This window comes from Geotrypetes seraphini, chromosome 1 (genome assembly GCF_902459505.1).
Source record: "Geotrypetes seraphini chromosome 1, aGeoSer1.1, whole genome shotgun sequence".
Taxonomy (NCBI): domain Eukaryota; kingdom Metazoa; phylum Chordata; class Amphibia; order Gymnophiona; family Dermophiidae; genus Geotrypetes; species Geotrypetes seraphini.
This window is the reverse complement of record NC_047084.1, coordinates 380,601,285-380,620,804: the sequence shown is the minus strand read 5'-3', so window position 1 is coordinate 380,620,804 and position 19,520 is coordinate 380,601,285. Positions and strand designations below refer to the sequence as shown.

Here is a 19,520-nt window from a genome sequence, read left to right as displayed (position 1 = left end):
TCACCATTACTACAGTGAAAAAATTGTGAAATTAATAGATAGCAATATATTTTTATAGAGTGTGATCAAATACTGAGAAAAAAAAAAGAAGTTGCTCCATTTACAGGAACTTCTTTAAAGGGTACATATTTAGAGAGGAGAGAAATCCAATTGGTCAATGAGCATCACTGATGTCTCAATACAACTAGATAGGCTGGTAAACAAGTTCTTGTTAAACCTAGCTGGCTATTTTATTAGCTTATTAATTCCAGGGCATCTACTTGTAGTGACAAATATGGACATAAAAGGATGTGCCTAAGGTGTTCCTATCTTTTGGAATGATCAGACACACTATCATTATAAAAACACAGCTGACTAAAATGTTGGTTTTTTTTCTTTCTGGGCATTTCTGAGATGTCAGTAACCAGCAAATATGAATTTTAAGCAGCTACCTTAAACCACTCAATAACATACTGTAGATATGATGTGTTTTGATAAATAGGTAATTCACTTTTAGGTTTTAAATGCCCTATTATTTAACTTAACAGTGTAAAGGAACCATGTTGTTTTGGATAACCTGTCCAGTAAGCAGGTTAGCCCACAACTTTCAGTATTAACTGTGTATGTGCACAAATAGACACATGTGACACTACTGTAGTGCAATGCAATCCTTACCTAAAATATTTAAATGCTCAATTTTGTGCTGATTCTAAGCATACTCCTATAGTTTTCAGATCAGTTGAAGCAGCTGAAAAACATTTAGCTCAGAGAAGTCTGGTACACTGTTCAAAGGGACTGTAATGTATTATAAGTCTTTTTAAAGACATCCAACTTTTTGGAGCACAATACCTGGAGGCAAAAGGGCAAAAAAATAAAACAAATGAAGAGGAAAACTTAACTGATAACAGTAGTACTGCTAGACACCTAACAATTTTGCCAGCTGGTTTTCATTAGGTGATAACAATTCCAGCCTAATCAGCACATTCTTGATCTTCACTGTCTCCTCGAACCTCCATTCTCTTTTCTTTATGGTTGTTGTAAATCCTCCTCATTTCTTCCTCATACTTAAGGAAATTGTCACCAAACCTTGTCCACACTTTGTAAGGGACAGTGATGGTATTGCGGTAAGGTGGCCTGACCTCACTGACCTTTAGGAAGACGCCATATCTGTTGGAACCCACATCAAAGTAGAACCTTTTGTTGTCCACTCTGAAGGAGCTGCCCTCAGGTAGCTCAGGGGGCTCCTCTCCAATACTGGCTCCTCCTCCTGCTACCCCTGCCCGCCTCTCCTCCATGTCCCCTTCCCCATAATCTTCAATCAGCTGCACCAGTGCGTCCCTGAACTCAATCATGCCCTGGGCCGGCAACACAATTGTTTGTTCCTGCCCCAGGCCATGACCAAAGTAGCCCATCAGACCAGGTCCCCGGCTCACAGTCTGCCTTATCCTCAGGAAACGGCCTCGCTGGTTCTCCTTCAGGTCTAGGTAGTACTTCCTGTTTTCCCTCTCAATGGACTCTGTTTTCAGCACACTGGGACCCGGCTCCTCGGAAGCTGCTGAACCAGGTGGGGATGGAGGTTGGCGAGGTGGCCGCTGCAGCCTTCTGTTGGCCTCTTGTCCTGAACTGCTGCCAGCCCCCCGCAATCCTAGACGTGCATAGTGCTCAATGAAGTCTCCAAGGCGGTCACGGAGCTGTGCAGCTACAGCCAGGGAGAGTGTGAGCTTGCTCTTACGTACACCGCTATCCTGCCGGCCCCTGCCCAACCACACCTCTGCAATCTTCAGAAAGCGGCCACGGGCACTTTGCTTCACATCCAGGTAGAAGCGTTTGCGTTGAATGTCTACACGCTTGGATGCTAGCTCCAGGATCTCAGGGCCTGCTTGGCCTGGATAACCTCCACCACTGGAGCTGCTATAGTGTTGCTGTTGAGAGTACCCACTGCCACTGCTCCTGCCACCACCACCAGGCCCTGCACTCCTGCCACCTCTCCCTCTCTCCATCATCCCTTCTCCTCTTATTCCAGTGTCTGTACACTCTGTTTTCAATCAACTGAAAAAAGGAGAGAAAAACATGATTATATTTTTTTATATATTGCATGTATATCTATACTCAAAAACACTACCAGGCACACATTGTTCATACAAATAACAGCATAAAAACACACACTTCTGTGTTTGAAGTCTAGAGATCCTCTGTATTAAGCTATATACAGCATTCAAAAGAATTGCTAATAGCCATCCATATCATCATTGGTTTCCTGTCTCCACTATTCATATCTTTAAAATTTCAATCTTATATTCAACTAGCTGATTACCCGGCGTTGCCCAGACATTTATCCCAATCATCTGTCATTTTTGATAATTTTTACATGTCACCTCCAAAGTATTTTTCTCAGATAGTGATATGTATACCAAGTCTGGTTGAAATCTCTCCATGCGTTTCAGAGTTATGCTGGAACGAACGAACACACACAGATACGATTTTGTATATATAGATTGGAACACTCAAAATTTAAGAATGAAGCCAAAACATTTATCTTACAAAACACCAACTCCACTGGACCACTGCTGACGTGGCCAATGTTTTGTCTCCTGAGATCCGATTAAAGCCAGCGTGTAACTCTTCTTTCACAGCTCCTATTGGCCTCTTGTCCTGAATTGCTGCCAGGCCCCCACAATCCTAGACGCATATAATTAGCTGTGAAAGAAGAGTTACACGCTGGCTTTAATTGGACCTCTACCCCAGTGGTTCCCAACCCTGTCCTGGAGGAACACCAGGCCAATTGGGTTTTCAGGCTAGCCCTAATGAATATGAATGAAGCAAATTTGCATGCCTATCACTTCCATCATATGCAAATCTCTCTCATGCATATTCATTAGGGCTAGCCTGAAAACCCGATTGGCCTGGTGTTCCTCCAGGACAGGGTTGGGAATCACTGCTCTACCCTAATGCAGGAGACAAAACTCTGACTGTGTCGGCAGTGGTCCGGAGGAGTGGCTGTTTTGCAAAATAAGTGTCTTGGCTTTATTCTTACGTTTTGAGTGTTCCCATTGAATATAAGATTGAAATTTTGAAGACAAACAGTGAAGATATAAATAGTGGATTCAGGAGACCAAAGATGATATGGGTGGCTATTAGCAAGTCTTTTGAATGCCGTATATAACCCAATACACAGATCTCCAGACATCAGACACAGAAGTATGTGTTATGCCGTTATTTATATGAACAACTGAATAATGTGTGACTGGTAGTGTTTTTGAATATTAATATTGTTTACCTTGCTCAAATAGTTTTTGACTCATGTAAAACTGATATAAATAAATAAATTATATATATATATATATATATATATATACATACACAACACACATATATATATACACACACACGCACACAGTATATATATTTATAGAGAGAGAGAGAGAAATAAATATATACCCACATACACAGATGAGGAGATCACCACCAGACTAAACAGAATCACATGTGACCTAGACTGCAGAGATTTCCTCTCCAATGACGAATAGAAACCGTAAGAAATTTAGATAGCAGAACGTGCACTGTGGGGGTTCCCCTCGTCCCTCCCCACAGCCCGATACTCTTAAGTGGCTGCCCGCTTGCTTGTCCCTTCTGATTGTCCTCAAACCTCAAAGAAAAATATTTGCTTTGTGTTGCTTCTTTCTACTTACTTTTGTATAAAACACTATTATCTTCAAGACGTCGGTCAGGCAAAGAAAGACAAATAAGATCAGAACACAGACTTCGATGATTACTGTTGAGGGCCGTGTCAAAAGCAGACCCGGGTCAGCGGCAACAACAAATAACCCTAATGTAGGCCTGCTCCCGGTCAGAAACAAGAAACACCTGCTTGGACCCCGGAAATGTGCACCGGCCCCATTAGTTATTCGTCGCTCAAGAAGGAAACAGCTGAAACCATCTCCTGCAGCAAGAAGGACCGCGAACGTCCAGCAGCAGTGAGCAAGAGGAAAGAAAAAAAAAAAAAAAAAAAAGAAAAGAGAGAACCCGGCAGTGTCAAGAGTTACACAATTAAAAGTCCGTAAGGGAACTGAGGCGGATTGTGCTGCCGTGAAAAGAGTCCCCAGGTGCGCCAATTGCTGTTACCGATGGTGACTGAAACAAACGACGGGACCAGAAGTAGTAGCTCATGGGAGCAGAAAAAGGAGGACGTACTTTTATTTTACTGACACAGAGATGCCAAGTTACCCAGTTCCCGGCCGGAGCAAAAGTTTTGGCCCCTAGTTTTTTATTTAAATTCCAAAATAGTGTGGAATTTGTAGTGCATGATCCTTCCAATTGAAATCGGTGCTGCAAGGGTGGTCAGTAATCCAGGACTATCCCATAATCTCCAGTCTGGAACTGGCTAACTTGGCATATCTACAAACAAATAGGCGGGGACTGCAAAGGTTAACCCTGACAGACGCTAAGGAAGGGGCGGAGTTCGAACGCAGCGCTGTGACGCCATCAGAGACTCCCGTAGATTATACAGAAGTTACGGACAGAAGATGTTTCGGTTTTAAAGGGCCAGGAGTCAGCCCGTGAACGAGCCGGAGAATTCAGCAGCTTTCTTCTAGGTTTCAAAAGAAATGGGGCGTAGCCACGGGCGGGCTCGTCCACCCACCCATGCAATATCTCTCTCTTCCTCCTTTCTCACCCCAGCAGCCCACAAAGCTTCTCTCCTTACCAGCGTTTTTCTTCAGGTCGCTGTCGGCTGTTCCCTACATGCTGCCGGAGGCTGACCCGGAAGCTTTTCTTTTGACGCGTTTGCGTTTTACATCAAAGGGAAGGCTTCCGGGTTGCCCCCTTCAGCGTGTAGGCAGTAGGCGCCGCTGCTGGCGACCTGAAGAAAAACGCTGGTAAGAAGAGAGGCTTTATGGGTTGGGAGATGGGACGGAAAGAGAGAGGCTGCACGGGTTGGGTTGGTGGGAAAGAGAGAAAGGCTGCCGCACGGGCAGAGAGGAAAAGAAAAGGAGAGAAATAAAAAGGCTGGTGGGGGGAAAGAGATGCAATGGGTTCCCCATTGGTTGTCTGGCTACGCCACCTAGTACTGTATTCATTTTATCTGGGCTGAGCGCTCTAGTTCTCATTCAGAAGTTGGAACCCCTGTTTTGAAAAATTCTGTGATTTTCAGTAGGTTTCAAAAATCTGCTAACAGGCTTATTAACTAACCAACTAACTTACACTCTTTGTGAATTGTTCTGCGTAGCTTTTCTAGTGAAACAATCATATTTAAATTATGCCAAAATAAAACCAATCACCCATAATACAATAGCAGAGCCAGCCCAGCCTTTAGGCAGCAATACCTAGGACAGCAAAAGTGCAAAGTTACCTAGTTTCAAAAGGGAAATTTTAAGCTAGTCATAGCTGTCTTAACAGCTCTTATATTTAGTGCATTTGGGACCATATTACATGTATTTCAATAGATAGTGTGGAATTTATAGAGCCAGATTCTAGTGTACGTTCAAAATCAGGATTGGCCAAAAAGTCTTTGGGTAACTTTTTTTGGGACAGCAGCTAAAGTAAATGCAAAATAATATTGTAGAACAAAGCCCTGATAATCTTACAATACAATGAAATAACAAAAGGTACTATTATTCGTCTCCAAGATCCTGGAAAAAAACAGTTATCCCAATTACATTCGTTCATTGATGAACAAGATGTCCTATCTGCCTTTCAATCAGGATTCAGGAAATTCCACAGTACTGAAACCATCCTCAACATCATCGACGACTGCTGGAAACTCGTGGACAAGGGTAATGATGTCCTTCTAGTGCTGCTGGATCTCAGTGCGGCTTTCGACACTATTGATCATCCTCTCCTCATTGAGTGGCTCTCTGAAATAAGAATTGGAGACATTGTGCTACGATGGTTCTCCTCTTTCCTAAATAACAGATCCCAAAGCGTTTTGCTCAACGACATGCTGCCGAAACTGATCAAATACGGTGTTCCGCATGGGGCTCTGCTATCCACCCCTACTATTCAATCTCTGTTAAACCTGTCCTAGAGATAGCCTGCAAATATGAAATACAGATTCATTCCTTCATGGATGACATTCAACTGTACCTACTGCTAGGAGAAGAAGCCTGCAAAACTCCTAACCTGCCTCTCGAAAATTAAAAACTGGATGTCCATCAACAAATTGCAAATTCACACCTCCAAGACAGAACTCCTTTGGATCCACAAAGAACGCTGTGACCGTACCCATCCTTCGCAATGCTGGGACTGGACTAATATAACTGCGAAAGACCAAATACGCAGCTTAGGAATACTCCTTGATTGCAACCTGTTGCTTTCCAATCATATTTCTCAAGTGGTATCTTCCTCATTTTACTACCTGTAACAACTCTGAAAAATAAGGAACTACTTTTCAGAGTCTGACTTTGCCCAACTACTCTATGCCTTAGTACTCTCCCATATGGTTTACTGCAAAGCGCTATTCAACGGTCTCACAGTGAAGAATATATGATGTCTCCAGCGTGTTCAAAATGCGGTGATCAGGCTTCTGAAAATCCGTGCCCACAACCCTGTCTCCCAAACTTTACCATCAGCTTATTGGCTGCTTGTAGCCAAACGTGTCTTCAAGGGCCTGATGCTAGCGTTCAAATCCTTGCATGACATGGCACCAGCCTATGTGATGACTAAGCTTCCTCTGTATGTGCCGAACCGGTCCCTCTGCTCCAAGGATGAAATACGCCTCAAAACATTCCTTGGTCATGCCCTTCAACTGCAAACCGCAAAGCAACGGTCCTATTCCCAATTCATACCAAGTCACTGGAATCGACTGCTCCTGCAGATCAGATCCTTTGAAGGACTCTTCAGCTTTAGAAAAGCAATAAAAACATACCTCTTCACCTAAACCCCTACCTTTAACCAATAGACTACAAAGAGATGTATATTGGTACCAGAACCAATATGTGTCACATAAGGATAACTTGTATCGTACACTGTAACTTTGTGTGTGTCAAATTAGGTATAACTTGTACTGGAAACCTTGCATCGTAAGGACAACCATAGCAAATTGTAAACTGTATATTATTATTAGCCCCTAGCATGTATCAAGTAAGGATAAAAACTTATATCATAAACTTGTATAGAAATTTTTTATGTTAAACCTATAACCCGTTATGAGCTCTTTGGGGACAACGGGCTAGAAAACAAATTAAATAAATAAATTATCAGCAAAGGGGAAGAGGGGTGCAGTTTTCGTATAGGCCATTTACCCAAGAGAGGTGGTGTTGGAGTGATCACAGTGTTGTGAGCCCAAGACTGAAGCCTCACCTAAAGCCCTTGCACTGGCCTGCCGAAAACAATGTTAATAATACATAAACTAACAATAAAAGAATACTAGGTATGAGTAAGATGTAGACATAACAATTGACAATACAAATACAAAATGGTATCAAAGTCATTGTTTCAAAGAGAATACACATAAGAAGAATATTTTCTCTAATTCTCTGAAGATACATAGATCTTTACAGACAGATCTCGGCAATAAAGTCAATAACTTTTGGTCAAAAAGAATGATTTGGAATTTTAAAAATATATATATAGATATTTTCATTCCATAGATGAAGTTGCTATTAAACACAGATCACAATGTTTAAATATACCCAGATATTCAACACTGTCCACCACCTAAACATAGCCCCTGAACACCTTCTATTCTGATAATGGAGTGGATATTCAGTTGTAACATCCAGATAACTTATCTGGACAACTTAAAACAGACAGTGCTTCTGGAAATCGCTGATTGGCCTTGGTCAGTGGCAGTTTTTGGAGTAGTTGGTCTGGCTACTTGGAGAAGTATTTTCAGTATCAACTGAGAGTTGTTACTAAGAACTGGTTTTAAGATTTCTGCTCCACAGGCAAGATCAGACAGTGGCTCTTGGGAAGGGGAGTGATTAGAGGGGTCAGGGATACCAAAGATTGGAGAGCAGGGAAATGAGCAGAGGGAGGTCAATGCTACGATTGCACCCCTCTGAGGCAATGGATACACGTTTCATAAAGTAAACGGGCGCAGGCACTTCTTAGGCCTAGGTATTTGATGCTTGAGGTAATTGACTGTTTTGCCTGTGCCTAATTTAAGGCCTTACTAGGAGACACTGAAAGGAATATTACTGATTTAGTCCTGGTACTTAAAAAATGTAATTATATGTTTCCATATAGAACCAGAAGAAAGCAAGTTTTAAGTTGGTGTCATAATAGTTATATAGAGGGGCATTTTCAATAGGATGTCTAAGTCCGACTTTGGTTGTTTGAGAAAAAATCGGGTGGAGAAATTGTCTACTTTCGAACCCGCAAGATGTCTGTCTTTTTTTTTTCTAGAAATGGCCCAGCTAGACATTTACCCCCCTCACTTTTTTTACAAAACTGCACAAGAGGTTTTTCACGCCGGCCGGCGTGCTGAATGCTCTGTGCTTCTCCGATGGTCATAAAGTTCCTATCAACATCGGAGCAGCACAGAACATTCAGCGTATTGGATCTCTAATCAGAAAATAAGGGGTATACATTGATGGAACTAAGGGCAGTGTTGGGCAGGCTTGCACAGTCAGTTGAGGATGGGCTGGGGAGGGCTTCGATGGCTGGGATGGTGTAGATGGGCTGGAATGAGCTTTGACGGAGACTCCAGTAGATGGAACCCAAGCACACTACTGGGCAGGGCTCTGGGTTTCTGGCCCAGAAATATCTAAAACAAAAAAAGGACCATTTAAACTAAATGATTTATGGAGCATGCATGGATGGATGGGTAGTCTGGATGGACCATTCAGGTCTTTATCTGCTGTCATTTACTATGTTACTAGTGTCTTACCTGGTCCAGCAGGAAAGGGACACACCAGATCACATTTTGTGGGATGTGTGTATGAAAGGAGAGATACCAGATTTTAAGGGTAGAGTGGGACACCAATGCAAAAGATAGTCTAGGGCACCAGAGTCCTTTGAGCCATTTCTGGTTATGTTCTACATTCATTCATTGTTCACCCTGCAACTGAAAAAGAACATTCTGAGGTTGTGTTGGTGGCAGGAGTTCTAAACAGGGAACATGCAAAAAAAATCTAATTTCAGCCACGCTTGGGACCTCTGCTGTCAGTGTTAGCAGTCTGTTTATGGCACTGTTCCATCCTTTGTCATTGGCTTTAAATGACCCTTCAGCCTTGGATCCAGCAAGACTACTGCCAAGTAAGTCTCTAACTGTAAAGATCCAAGTGATGGAAAATGATTCATTAAGGATGCCATCACAATTGTCAGGGGCTGTTTCAACTGATATTTTGTTGGGATCACCAGATGTAGTAAAGGTTTAGTATCAACCATGTCAAATGGTTCCAACACAATAACAATTTCTAACAAGGAGTTATCAACTGGGCACAATTTAGTTAGAAACTGCTTGTTTGCACCTGGTTCAGTGGTAATTGTATACAGCTCATCTGTATTCTCTGCCACAGATTTCAATGTTAGTAGAATGCTGTTCCACTGAGTTGACACTGCTTGAGCATGTTCTTTAGTGAATAAGTTGACTTTCATTCACTTACCCCCTCTTCTATGAAACTGCGATAGCAGTTTTTAGTGCGATGGGATGGGTGTGGCTTTATCCTTGGCCTTCTAGCAATGGACCCTTGTTTGCTCAGCCAAGCTCACTTTCATTTTATGGGGAATTCTAGCTGTTCAAGATGACTGATTCTTGGACACTGCTTGCTATTCAGTTATGGAGCATGCTTCCTTGTCTTCCCCAAGTTCTCTGGCTACTCAAGTATGGTGTGTTCGGCACTGCTCTGGATCAGTCTTGTTCTAACAGCTTTGTTTTTTACATGAGTGTGGCTGGTTTTGCTCTTTGGAGACCTGGCATGTTTCTGGATTTTTCTTCCATGGCTCTGTAGACCATTTGTCAGTTTTTTGGAGGACAGCAACCCTTTTGGGTTGGTGTCTCGTTCTTTCCACATTCTCTGCTCTTTTCCTACCTTACTGAGGACTGCTTTGCTACATCCCACTCGTCTCTAGATTCATCTGTTGCTGATGACAAGGAAGGAAAAATTATGTTCCTACCTGATCATTTTCTTTCCTTTAATTACAGCAGATGAATCCAGGGTCCTGACCTTTATGTTCCTTTACGCTCTCTATAGGGGTTGACTCTGTGGATTGCTCTGATTTGGACTTGTTGGATTGGTGTAGTGAAGCTATGAGGAGGGCGTTCTTTGCAGACTTCTCATGTTGATCCTGCTGTTTTATTACGAGGAATACTGATTTGCCAGGGAGTGTGCCATCCTATATATGGCGGAGCTCAGTTCATTGTTCTCTATCTCCATTTGCTTTTGGATGGTCATAACCCACTCATCTCTGGATTCATCTGCTGTGACTAAAGGAAAGAAAATGATCAGCTTACAATCAATTATCTAGTACTCAACAAGACTGCACCAGAGTTGCTAGCTTCCATTGTAGAAACCTTTGTCATTTCTCCATTCCTTTCTTCTGGCCATGTGGCATTGGTAGGAGGGATTGGACTGCTTAATCCTATTAAGAGCTATAGTACAGGTTCCTAAGACATGAAATAGGAAGAGGGAAATTGCATTGATCCATCTACTTTGTGATTCTTAGGAAGGAGGGTACCTTTCTGTCCACTTTGAACCTTAGGCAAGTCAATTTGCTGTGGAGAGAGGATCTTAAATTATTGAATAAGGGTATAAGACTGATGATTGAAGGGTATCTGAGAGAACCTTGATGTGTGATCTCAGGTTGAGGATTGTTACTGTAAAGATGGGCAAATTTGTTAGGAAGGGTATATAAAATCTAATCTAATAAGGGAAAAACTCCAGGAAGTTTTGAATGAAAGCTCATAGGCAAGTGGAGAGGTGTTCCAATTGAACTGGATGTCAAGGAGCAGTAGAAAAGTGCCAGGCAAACAACTAAATTTTTGGCTAGATGTTGCATGTTAAACTTTTGATGATTGTGCTTATGTGATGATTTTTCCTGCACAAATCAGAGGACACAGATCTTTTCTTGATTATATGTGTTGCATAAATCCAAATTCAACATTTTTACCTCTGTTTCAGGCAAGCTTCATGGTTATAAGCTTTCAGGGTTTACAAACATTTTGAACTCTGATCTCTAGATGACCTCCCAGTTAGTGCATATTGTGCATATTGTCAATTGGCATGGAATCAAACTGGCTATTCAAGTCAGGGGTAGAAAAGGGTAAGGAGTGATGTTTTTTCGCTTCTAATTTGTCATTCTATGTGCAATATAAATTTACAGAAATCAGGTGAAACTTGTTTTAAGTGCATCTTTTGGAAGATTTAGATGTGTATTGTTCTGAGGTATAGAGCCTGCCAAAGTTGGTTTTCACCATTGTTCAAGGCCAATATTATTCTGTTCTAAACAGAGGGAAAATGACTTCTCAACAGCGTCGGCTTCCCCAATGGATGTCTGCCAAGAGCAAAGATGATGAAGTGAATGAAAGAAAGGTAAAGTGCATTCCCCAGGATGAATCTTTTTGTAAAGGTAGTTAATAGACATTAACAAATAAGGTGTGCATCTCACTTGAAATACACGCCTAATCTTTATTGCAGGACTTGAAAAATCTAGGTACCAGGTTGTTACAATGCCTAGAGACTGCACACTGGCATCCTGGATTCCCTTGTAAGATTTTTTTGTTGTTGTTTTGTATTTGCTGCCTCTGAAACAGATGTTTCCTTTGCATCTGGACAGTGTAACTCAACTGGCGTTTGAGTTGCATGATACAGGAATTCTTGTGCTACTCTTGCCATCTGAAGTTTCTTGAGATTTAAGGTTGCAAGACCAGCTTGGAGTTCTGTACCATGTGTCTCAAACTTAAGTTGAGGGGAATACCTGTTTTGGTGATGGTAACAGCAGCATTAGATAGCAAGGTGATGGGGAAGGTATATTCATCTGTTAGATTTTATTTTTCCTGCAGAAAGTGTTACAGACAAGGTCAGGACTCTATCCCCACCCTCAATGTGGTAGAAGGATACAGAACTTCAACACATATTTCAGATCCCTGTCTTTCTGAGTGTAGACTGTAACCAGGATGAATACTACTCAAAAGAGTTCGCTGAGCTTCACCTCTCAAACATTGTAAGGCTGAGAAGAGACTGCTGCTTAAGTAGTAGGAGTAGAGAAAAATGTCTTTTGTGCTGAGATTGGCTGACTTGCACACTCCATTGTATCTTCCTCTGCAGATGTTGCCTTTACCTCCATGCTCAATGGTTTTGGTTAGACTGCAAAGGAGCACCATCAGAATCTTCCAAAATGGTGTGGCTGTGATTATCAAGATCAATCATTCTTGACACACTTGCCAAGCCTGAGTTTAAGGAATTTTCAAAGCTTCCCTTTAAAGCTGTAGAGAAGTGCTAGCATATCAGTGCAGATGTTTCCTGTGTTATCTATGCCATCTAAACTGCTTCGACAATGCCACAGCAGTGCTGGCTTGCATCTTTTATCGTCAGTACAGGGACCATGGCTGCTTCCATGTGCAGAATGTGAAAACTACAGTGTAGTGTGAGAATTGTTGTTCACCAATTTGTCTAGCTCAGATAACATCTTGTTCTCCAATCTTAGCACAGACATCCAGATTGACGACATCTGTGCTACAGCTATCAATTCGTCTTTCACTGGTGTCCTTTTGGTTTCTAGTCATAGAAAGTCAAAAGTCTTCTCTATCAGTTTCATTTTCTCTAGTAGGGCAGCCTGATGAACTTGTCTACTTGTTTTATTGATTTTGCTAAGGATTATTTAAATGATCTTCTGTTGGTCCAGTATCAAGGAACTGGATGTAGAACAAACATCTCAATCCATGTATATTACTCTTGTGCAGGGATATTACTCTTGTGCAGAGAGATACTTGCTTATCTCAATATTCAGTCGTATCTCTCCTGTCTATCTCTGATGTATCACAAGGGGGGTCACACCCTATCTTTTTCTTCACTGTGTTTGGAAATCTGTCCATGAGAATTTGAGTAGTTATCCATATCCTAATTTCATTCCTTTGGTGTCATCTTTAGAGGAGGGAAACTATTCTACAGGGATTTCTTATGATTCTTCCCTTTCTGCTTGTAATGAATCTCCTTTTAAAGAGATTCTTTTACTTGAGGTTTAGCACATGTGTAAAGGTTGCCTTTTGACTACAAGAGGAGGCAGAACCTTGATCAGGTGTATTTAGCCTCATGAAATTCATAGAGGCACCAAATGCTTCTTGATTATAGAAGCTTATGTACATAAACAAGAGATATACCTCAACGACAGGCTTCTGGAAGCTTCCTTAAGAGTCTTTCCTCTTTGTCTTAGAGACCAAACAATATCCCTCCTAAAGGCTTAAATTTCCTCATAAAATTTGAGAAGTCAAATACTTTACTCGACAAACAATTTGTAGAAACAGACCAATCAGAAGTTTTAATGCCACAAGATAGATGTCTGAAATGAATGTACTATGTCTAGAAGGTTAAATGCTTGGGTTGTCACAGTGAGAACCAACTAGCAGATATTGGGTTATATGGCTGCTGCAATTCAAGTCATGCCTCTTGCTCACCTCAAAATGAGAAAACCATAATTGGATCTCAGATCCCTGTAGACTCAGCACATCCTACCTCTGCTTACTACATTTGTTCTATTGCCTTGACTTTAGACCACAGTATGGTTGTGAATGTCAGAAATGAACTGAACAGAGTGGTCCCCATTACATCAATAGAATATAATGCCATTCTCACAACAGATGTTTCTAGCATTGGTTGGAGAGCCAACCTGACTCTCAACACTCACATGAAGCCTGGTCACAAGCTGAGCAGATGCTCTATATTGATCATCTAGCTATATTCCCTGCAAGTGTGTATCTTCTTCATAATTAATCATTTTTTAAAAATATAAATGGACAATCAAGTTGCCATGTTTTATGTCAACAAATAAGGAGGTGTGAGTCATGTTTACTTGTACAGTTTTCAGTACATACAGACTTGGGGGCCACTTAATCCTGGGCAATCAGAACTTCAAACCACTGATGCTGAAGCTTCCTATATCATGGGACCTGATTGTCATTCTAATATCTCTCATAAAACCTTCGTTTGATCCCATGGTATCCATATCTGTAAGCACATCATCTAGAAGATGCTCTTTTTAGTGGCAGCTACTTGAAGCTGAAGAAAATAAACTTCAAGCATTGGCCACGTATGAACTTGTCACTCAGTTTTGCCTGTTATATTCTCCTATTTGATATTGGATCACCCCTAATCATGTAGACTTTAGTTGGAGGGTTAACAGGTTACAGTAGTTAAATTTTGTTTGCCTCTCTTTTTCTTCCTCTCTTTTTCTGTTAGTATATTGGTATATAATTGGTTTGTGGATATTGCCTATGGTTTTGTTACCTAACAATCAGCTTTTCTGTACAAACTATCATTTGGTTGTTGCTTGATATGTATAATGAAAAATGTATTATAAAACAACAACAAAGTAGTTCATTGTACTCAAACTAAACTCCTTCCAAAGGTGGTCACTCTTTTTCCATGTACGGTACTTCCTACATTTTACTCTAAATCACACAAGCATCCATCTGAGAAATGCCTCTATACTTAGGACTGGAAAAGAACTCTCTTACCATTTACAACAAATGAAATCTGTTAGAAAGTCTACATAGTGTTTTGGAATTTCAAATGGACCATAGCCAATTGGTTAGCATCTTTACATTTAGTTCAATTTTGTTACAGACAATATTCTCTAGCTCTAGTCAAATTAAACCTTGTAAAATCAGAGACATTGCAGCTATCTTGTCCTCCTTGAAGTCTGCTTTAACTAGACAGTATACAGAAAGTAGCTACTCTGGACTGGATTTTCAAAACTTGCTGGTAAAATCCAGTGAGTCGAAGTAGTGGCCATAGAGGGAGCAACTTGACTTTTATGGTTGATTCTCAGCATAACAGCATGCAAATTATATGCATACTATTTGTGAGGAGAATCACAAGTAAACGGGGGGGGAGGAACTGTGCCTGGCACTTACTTGGAAGAGTAATCAATAGGTACAGCTCCTCCCTCCTGTTAAGGCAGTTCTCCTTGCCCCGATCAACTGAGCCACAGGTCTCCCAGAGTTCTGCCAGCTCAGCTGATTGACAAGCAGGGAGAGCAGCAGAGGGAAATGTTCCTCCCTCCCGCTGACACCCCCCTTGTCTGCAGCTCCCTGGCCCCCCCCCCACACACACCGTCTACAAGATTGGCAGGAGGGATGCCCACTCCCACATGTTGTCGGAGCCCCCTGTCTCCCTGACAACCACCAATAGCTCAGACCCTGCCAGAAAATTGTGCCCACAAATACAGCACAATGAGGTTACAGAATTGACCTGTAATGATAGAGAATTGCCCAGAGTGCTTGTTTAAATATTTAATGAGCCCATTTTACTACCATTTTAATATTAATGACTTCATTGTACTACATTTGCATGGCAGAGTCGGTAAAATACTAGCACGCTAAACTGGCTGGAACCGGTTTAGCGACGATTGTCAAGTGCACGGTAAGTTTTAAGAATCCATGTTATTTATCCAGTCTCCTGAAGCAGCCTTGTCAGATAATGGCAGGAGAGTTACTGAAATTAAAACAGACAGGTTTGTCAGTTCAGCTCGACTAAAAGCACTGTCCCTGATGAAAGTCCAGTCCAAGCAGTAGTGAGACATAGTAACATAACATAGTAGATGACGGCAGATAAAGACCCGCATGGTCTATCCAGTCTGTCCAACCTGATTCAATTTTAATTTTTTTTCTTCTTAGCTATTTCTGGGCAAAAATCCAAAGCTCTACCCATTACTGTGCTTGAGTTCCAACTGCTGAAATCTCCGTCAAAGCTCACTCCAGCCCATCTACACCATCCCAGCCATTGAAGCCCTCCCCAGCCCATCCTCCCCCAAACAGCCATATATAGATACAGACCATGCAAGTATGCCCAGTACTGGCCGCAATTCAATATTTACTATTATTTCTAATTCTTTGAGCTTCTTTGAACTCCATCACCGTTTTCCTCTCCACTATCTCTCTCGGGAGCGCATTCCAAGTTTCCAAGTTTATTATATAATTTGATTAATCACCTATTCCAAGTTCTAGGCGATGTACAATTGCTAAAATAGCCAAATATGGGTAACAAATCACATAGACATTAATCAAAACAAATTAAAATTCCAGGCATTCACCACCCTCTCCGCAAAGTAGAATTTCCTAACATTGCTCTTGAATCTACCACCCCTCAACCTCAAATTATGTCCTCTGGTTTTACCGTTTTCCTTTCTCTGGAAAAAATTTTGTTCTATGTTAATACCTTTCAAGTATTTGAACATCTGAATCATATCTCCCCTGTTCCTCCTTTCTTCTAGGGCATACATATTCAAAGCTTCCAGTCTCTCCTCATACATCTTCTGGTGCAAACAACCTATCATTTTAGTCGCCCTCTTCTGGACCGTTTCAAGTCTTCTTACATCCTTCGCCAGATACGGTCTCCAAAACTGAACACAATACTCCAAGTGGAGCCTCACCAATGACCTGTACAGGGGTATCAACACCTTCCTTCCTTCCTTCTCTTTATACAGCCCAGCATCCTTCCGGCAGCAGCCACCGCCTTGTCACACTGTTTTTTTGCCTTTAGATCTTTGGATACCATCACCCCAGGGTCCCTCTCCCTGTCCGTGCATGTCAGCTTCTCACCTTCCAGCATATATGGTTCCTTCCGATTATTAATCTCCAAATGCATTACTCTGCATTTCTTTGTATTGCCTGGCATTAGACCATTCCTCTAACTTTTGCAGATCCTTTTTCATATTTTCTACTCCCTCTTCGGTGTCTACTCTGTTACAAATCTTGGTATCATCCGCAAAAAGGCAAACTTTTCCTTCTAACCCTTCAGCAATATCACTCACAAACATATTGAACAGGATCGGCCCCAGTACCGAACCTTGAGAGACTCCACTACTCACCTTTCCTTCCTGCGTGACCCAGGAGGGTGTGCCATCTGATCCTTCTACCCAGCTGTTGCTGATGAGAAAGGACTATGTGGCTGATGTTCTATAAGATCTGCTGAGAGTAGTAGGCCAGGTTTCGACTTATTCTGTGTCTGCTTATAGAAGTTTATGGATCAGACATTGGGCTGGTGATTCCACTTCCAAAGCCACTCCCAGCAGGCTTCCGTTCAAAGGTAATATGCTGTTTGGCCAGAGGTTGGATGATCTCATGGCTAGCGTCCAGAACCACTGTGTCATTTCTGGACAGCAGGTCTAGAACTTCTAAAGGACAGGCCCATGGGTCCTTTCGAGGCACAAGCTGTTTGTGCCTTTTCTCCTCTGGGTCCTCATTCCAGAGATCCTTTCAGAGCCCACGGCAGAGATTCTCCGGGAATAGAAAATGCCAGGACTCCTTTTCCTGTCCTGGTGGGCAGCCCAAGAAGTCGCAATGATGTCAGATCTCCAGCCTCTTTTGCAAGATGCGGGACTTTCTGGATGCCTGGGAGGCAATCACGACTGACCATTGGGGTCTGGAAGTCATGAGGGACAGCTACAAGTTGGAGTTCACCCATCTTCTTTCTGTCTGTTTTGTGGACTTGTTGGTGGGCAGACCGGAAAAAGCAGTCCAGGATCAGACGATCCTGCAGAGGTTGCTGTACAATCAGGCAATTGAATGGATACCAGACACAGATTCAGGCTTCAGCAGATACTCCATATACTTCATAAACTTGTAAACCGTGTCGAGCTCCATTCTCATGGAGATGATGCGGTATATAAACTTAAGGTTTAGATTATATTAGATTCATTGTGCTAAAGAAAGGCTCGGAGGATTGGAGGCTGATTCTGGACCTCAAGTACAGTGCAATGGTTAAAGCTACAGCCTCAGCTCCCTGAGATTGTGGGTTCAAACCCATGCTGCTCCTTGTGACCCTGGGAAAGTCACTTAATTTCCCATTGCCCGAGGTACATTAGACAGATTGTGAACCCCCTGGGACAGACAGGGGAAAATGTTTGAATACTTTAATAAATTCATGTAAACTGTTCTGAACTCCCCTGGCGAACAGTATAGAAAATTGAATGAGTAAATAAATAAATAAGTACATCAGTGCGGCTCTCAAGGTGCCTCATTTTCATATGGAAATCTTCGGTCAGTCATTGCTGTGGTGCAGCTAAGAGAGTTCCTGGTGGTGTTGCACTTGTTGGAGGCATATCTCCCTATATTCCTGGATCATAGGCACTTCCTTCATTTTCATGTCCTGAAACAGCATTATGTTTTTCCCATTCAGTTTGGCTACAGCCTCATGGACCCTTGGTTTAGAATACCATCCCTTTTGCACTTGAAGTATAATTTCTGTACTTGCATTTTATGTATTACATTATAAATTTTTGAGCGATGGGCATCTTCATTCTTTGCTTTTACTTATAATACCAACAAAGACTCCTTATTTATATTTTTTTACATGTCACTTAAATTGATTTAGCTGAATGTCAAGGGTCTAAATAATAATATAAAATGGGAAAAAAATATTGATATATCTAAATTCTAAATGCCCGGATATAATTCTTCTACAAGAGACTCATCTCAATTCATTTGAGGCTGCCAAAATAAAAGTCAGATGGTCTCATCAACCTTTTTTCTCTCCTGCAGTTGGGATAAAAAAATGGAGTACTTACATTGATGAGAAAACGACAAGATATTACAGTACTATCTACAACTAATGATACTCAGGGCAGATGGGTCGAAGTTACCCTGAACATAAACTCCACTCTATCAATAACCAACATATATGCTCCTACTGCTGACTCTGCTGAGTATTTTGAAGAAATTGCAAATCAACTTGTGGCTACTAATGTCTTGCATCATACTGTAGCAGGTGACTTTAACATGATCATGAACTCCCTTATTGACAGAATATCCAAAGCCCCATATAGAATATCCAAGGCCAAGTCCATTCTTACAGATCTAATGTCACACTTTAATCTGCTTGATATCTGGAGAGAGCTGCATCCATCTAATAAAGATTTCACTTTTTATTCACCACCTCATTGCTCCTACTCGCGCATTGACATGTATTTAATCAGTCATTCTATACGCCAGTTTATACATGACACCACTGTTGAAGAGATCTCCATTTCTGACTCTTACCTTAGAAAATATCACTCACAAAGGAGATTTAACACTAGTCTTCTCCATGAAGCTAAATTTAAAGAACATGTCGCTAATGCTATTAATGAATTTTTTCAATTCAATAACCCAAATGACACTAGGTGGATAACAACATGGGACACCTTTAAAGCATATATACGTGGCGTAATAATTTCTCTCAACTCCAAGATTAGAAAATCACAAATTGCAGAAACCAAATGCCCTGGAATGTGAAATTAAAAGAAAGGAGCTTGAACACCAAAAGGATGTTAATAATCTCAACATCCTACTTGACTTGCAAAAACTTTATCAACATTATTCCATCCTATGAAAAAACATGACTCACTCTGTTTTCATCACTGCGGCTAACTACTACTCTGACAATAATAGATCAGGTCATTTACTA

The 19,520-nt window shown here is 41.5% G+C and overlaps 2 protein-coding genes across 5 annotated transcripts in view; one reads left to right on the top strand and one right to left on the bottom strand.

Annotated features, from left to right (window-relative positions):
- Positions 1-759: 759 nt before the first annotated feature.
- Positions 760-4,754, bottom strand: PURG (purine rich element binding protein G). 4 transcript variants are annotated; one of them, XM_033915891.1, is made up of 2 exons: positions 4,619-4,754; positions 760-2,028 (listed from the first exon to the last, which is right to left on the bottom strand). In XM_033915891.1, exon 2 carries the CDS (start codon positions 1,980-1,982, stop codon positions 951-953), a length of 1,032 nt encoding a protein of 343 aa, XP_033771782.1. In that variant the 5' UTR covers positions 1,983-2,028; positions 4,619-4,754; the 3' UTR covers positions 760-950. The 4 variants fall into 4 exon arrangements, with proteins under 4 accessions (XP_033771782.1, XP_033771774.1, XP_033771790.1 ...); XM_033915883.1 differs by having other exon boundaries at positions 4,682-4,735; XM_033915899.1 differs by lacking the exon at positions 4,619-4,754 and adding an exon at positions 4,171-4,468.
- Positions 4,755-5,150: 396 nt separating this feature from the next.
- WRN (WRN RecQ like helicase) overlaps positions 5,151-19,520 on the top strand; it is a 405,773-nt gene continuing 391,403 nt past the window's right edge. Inside the window, exon 1 of the mRNA XM_033960777.1 lies at positions 5,151-5,750. Within this exon, the coding sequence (XP_033816668.1) occupies positions 5,646-5,750 (105 nt within the window). The 5' untranslated portion in view covers positions 5,151-5,645. The remainder of the gene's footprint in view (positions 5,751-19,520) is intronic.

Coding starts and splice junctions, on each gene's coding strand:
- PURG (XM_033915891.1), bottom strand. CDS start 1,982: ATGATGGAGAGAGGGAGAGGTGGCAGGAGTGCAGGGCCTGGTGGTGGT.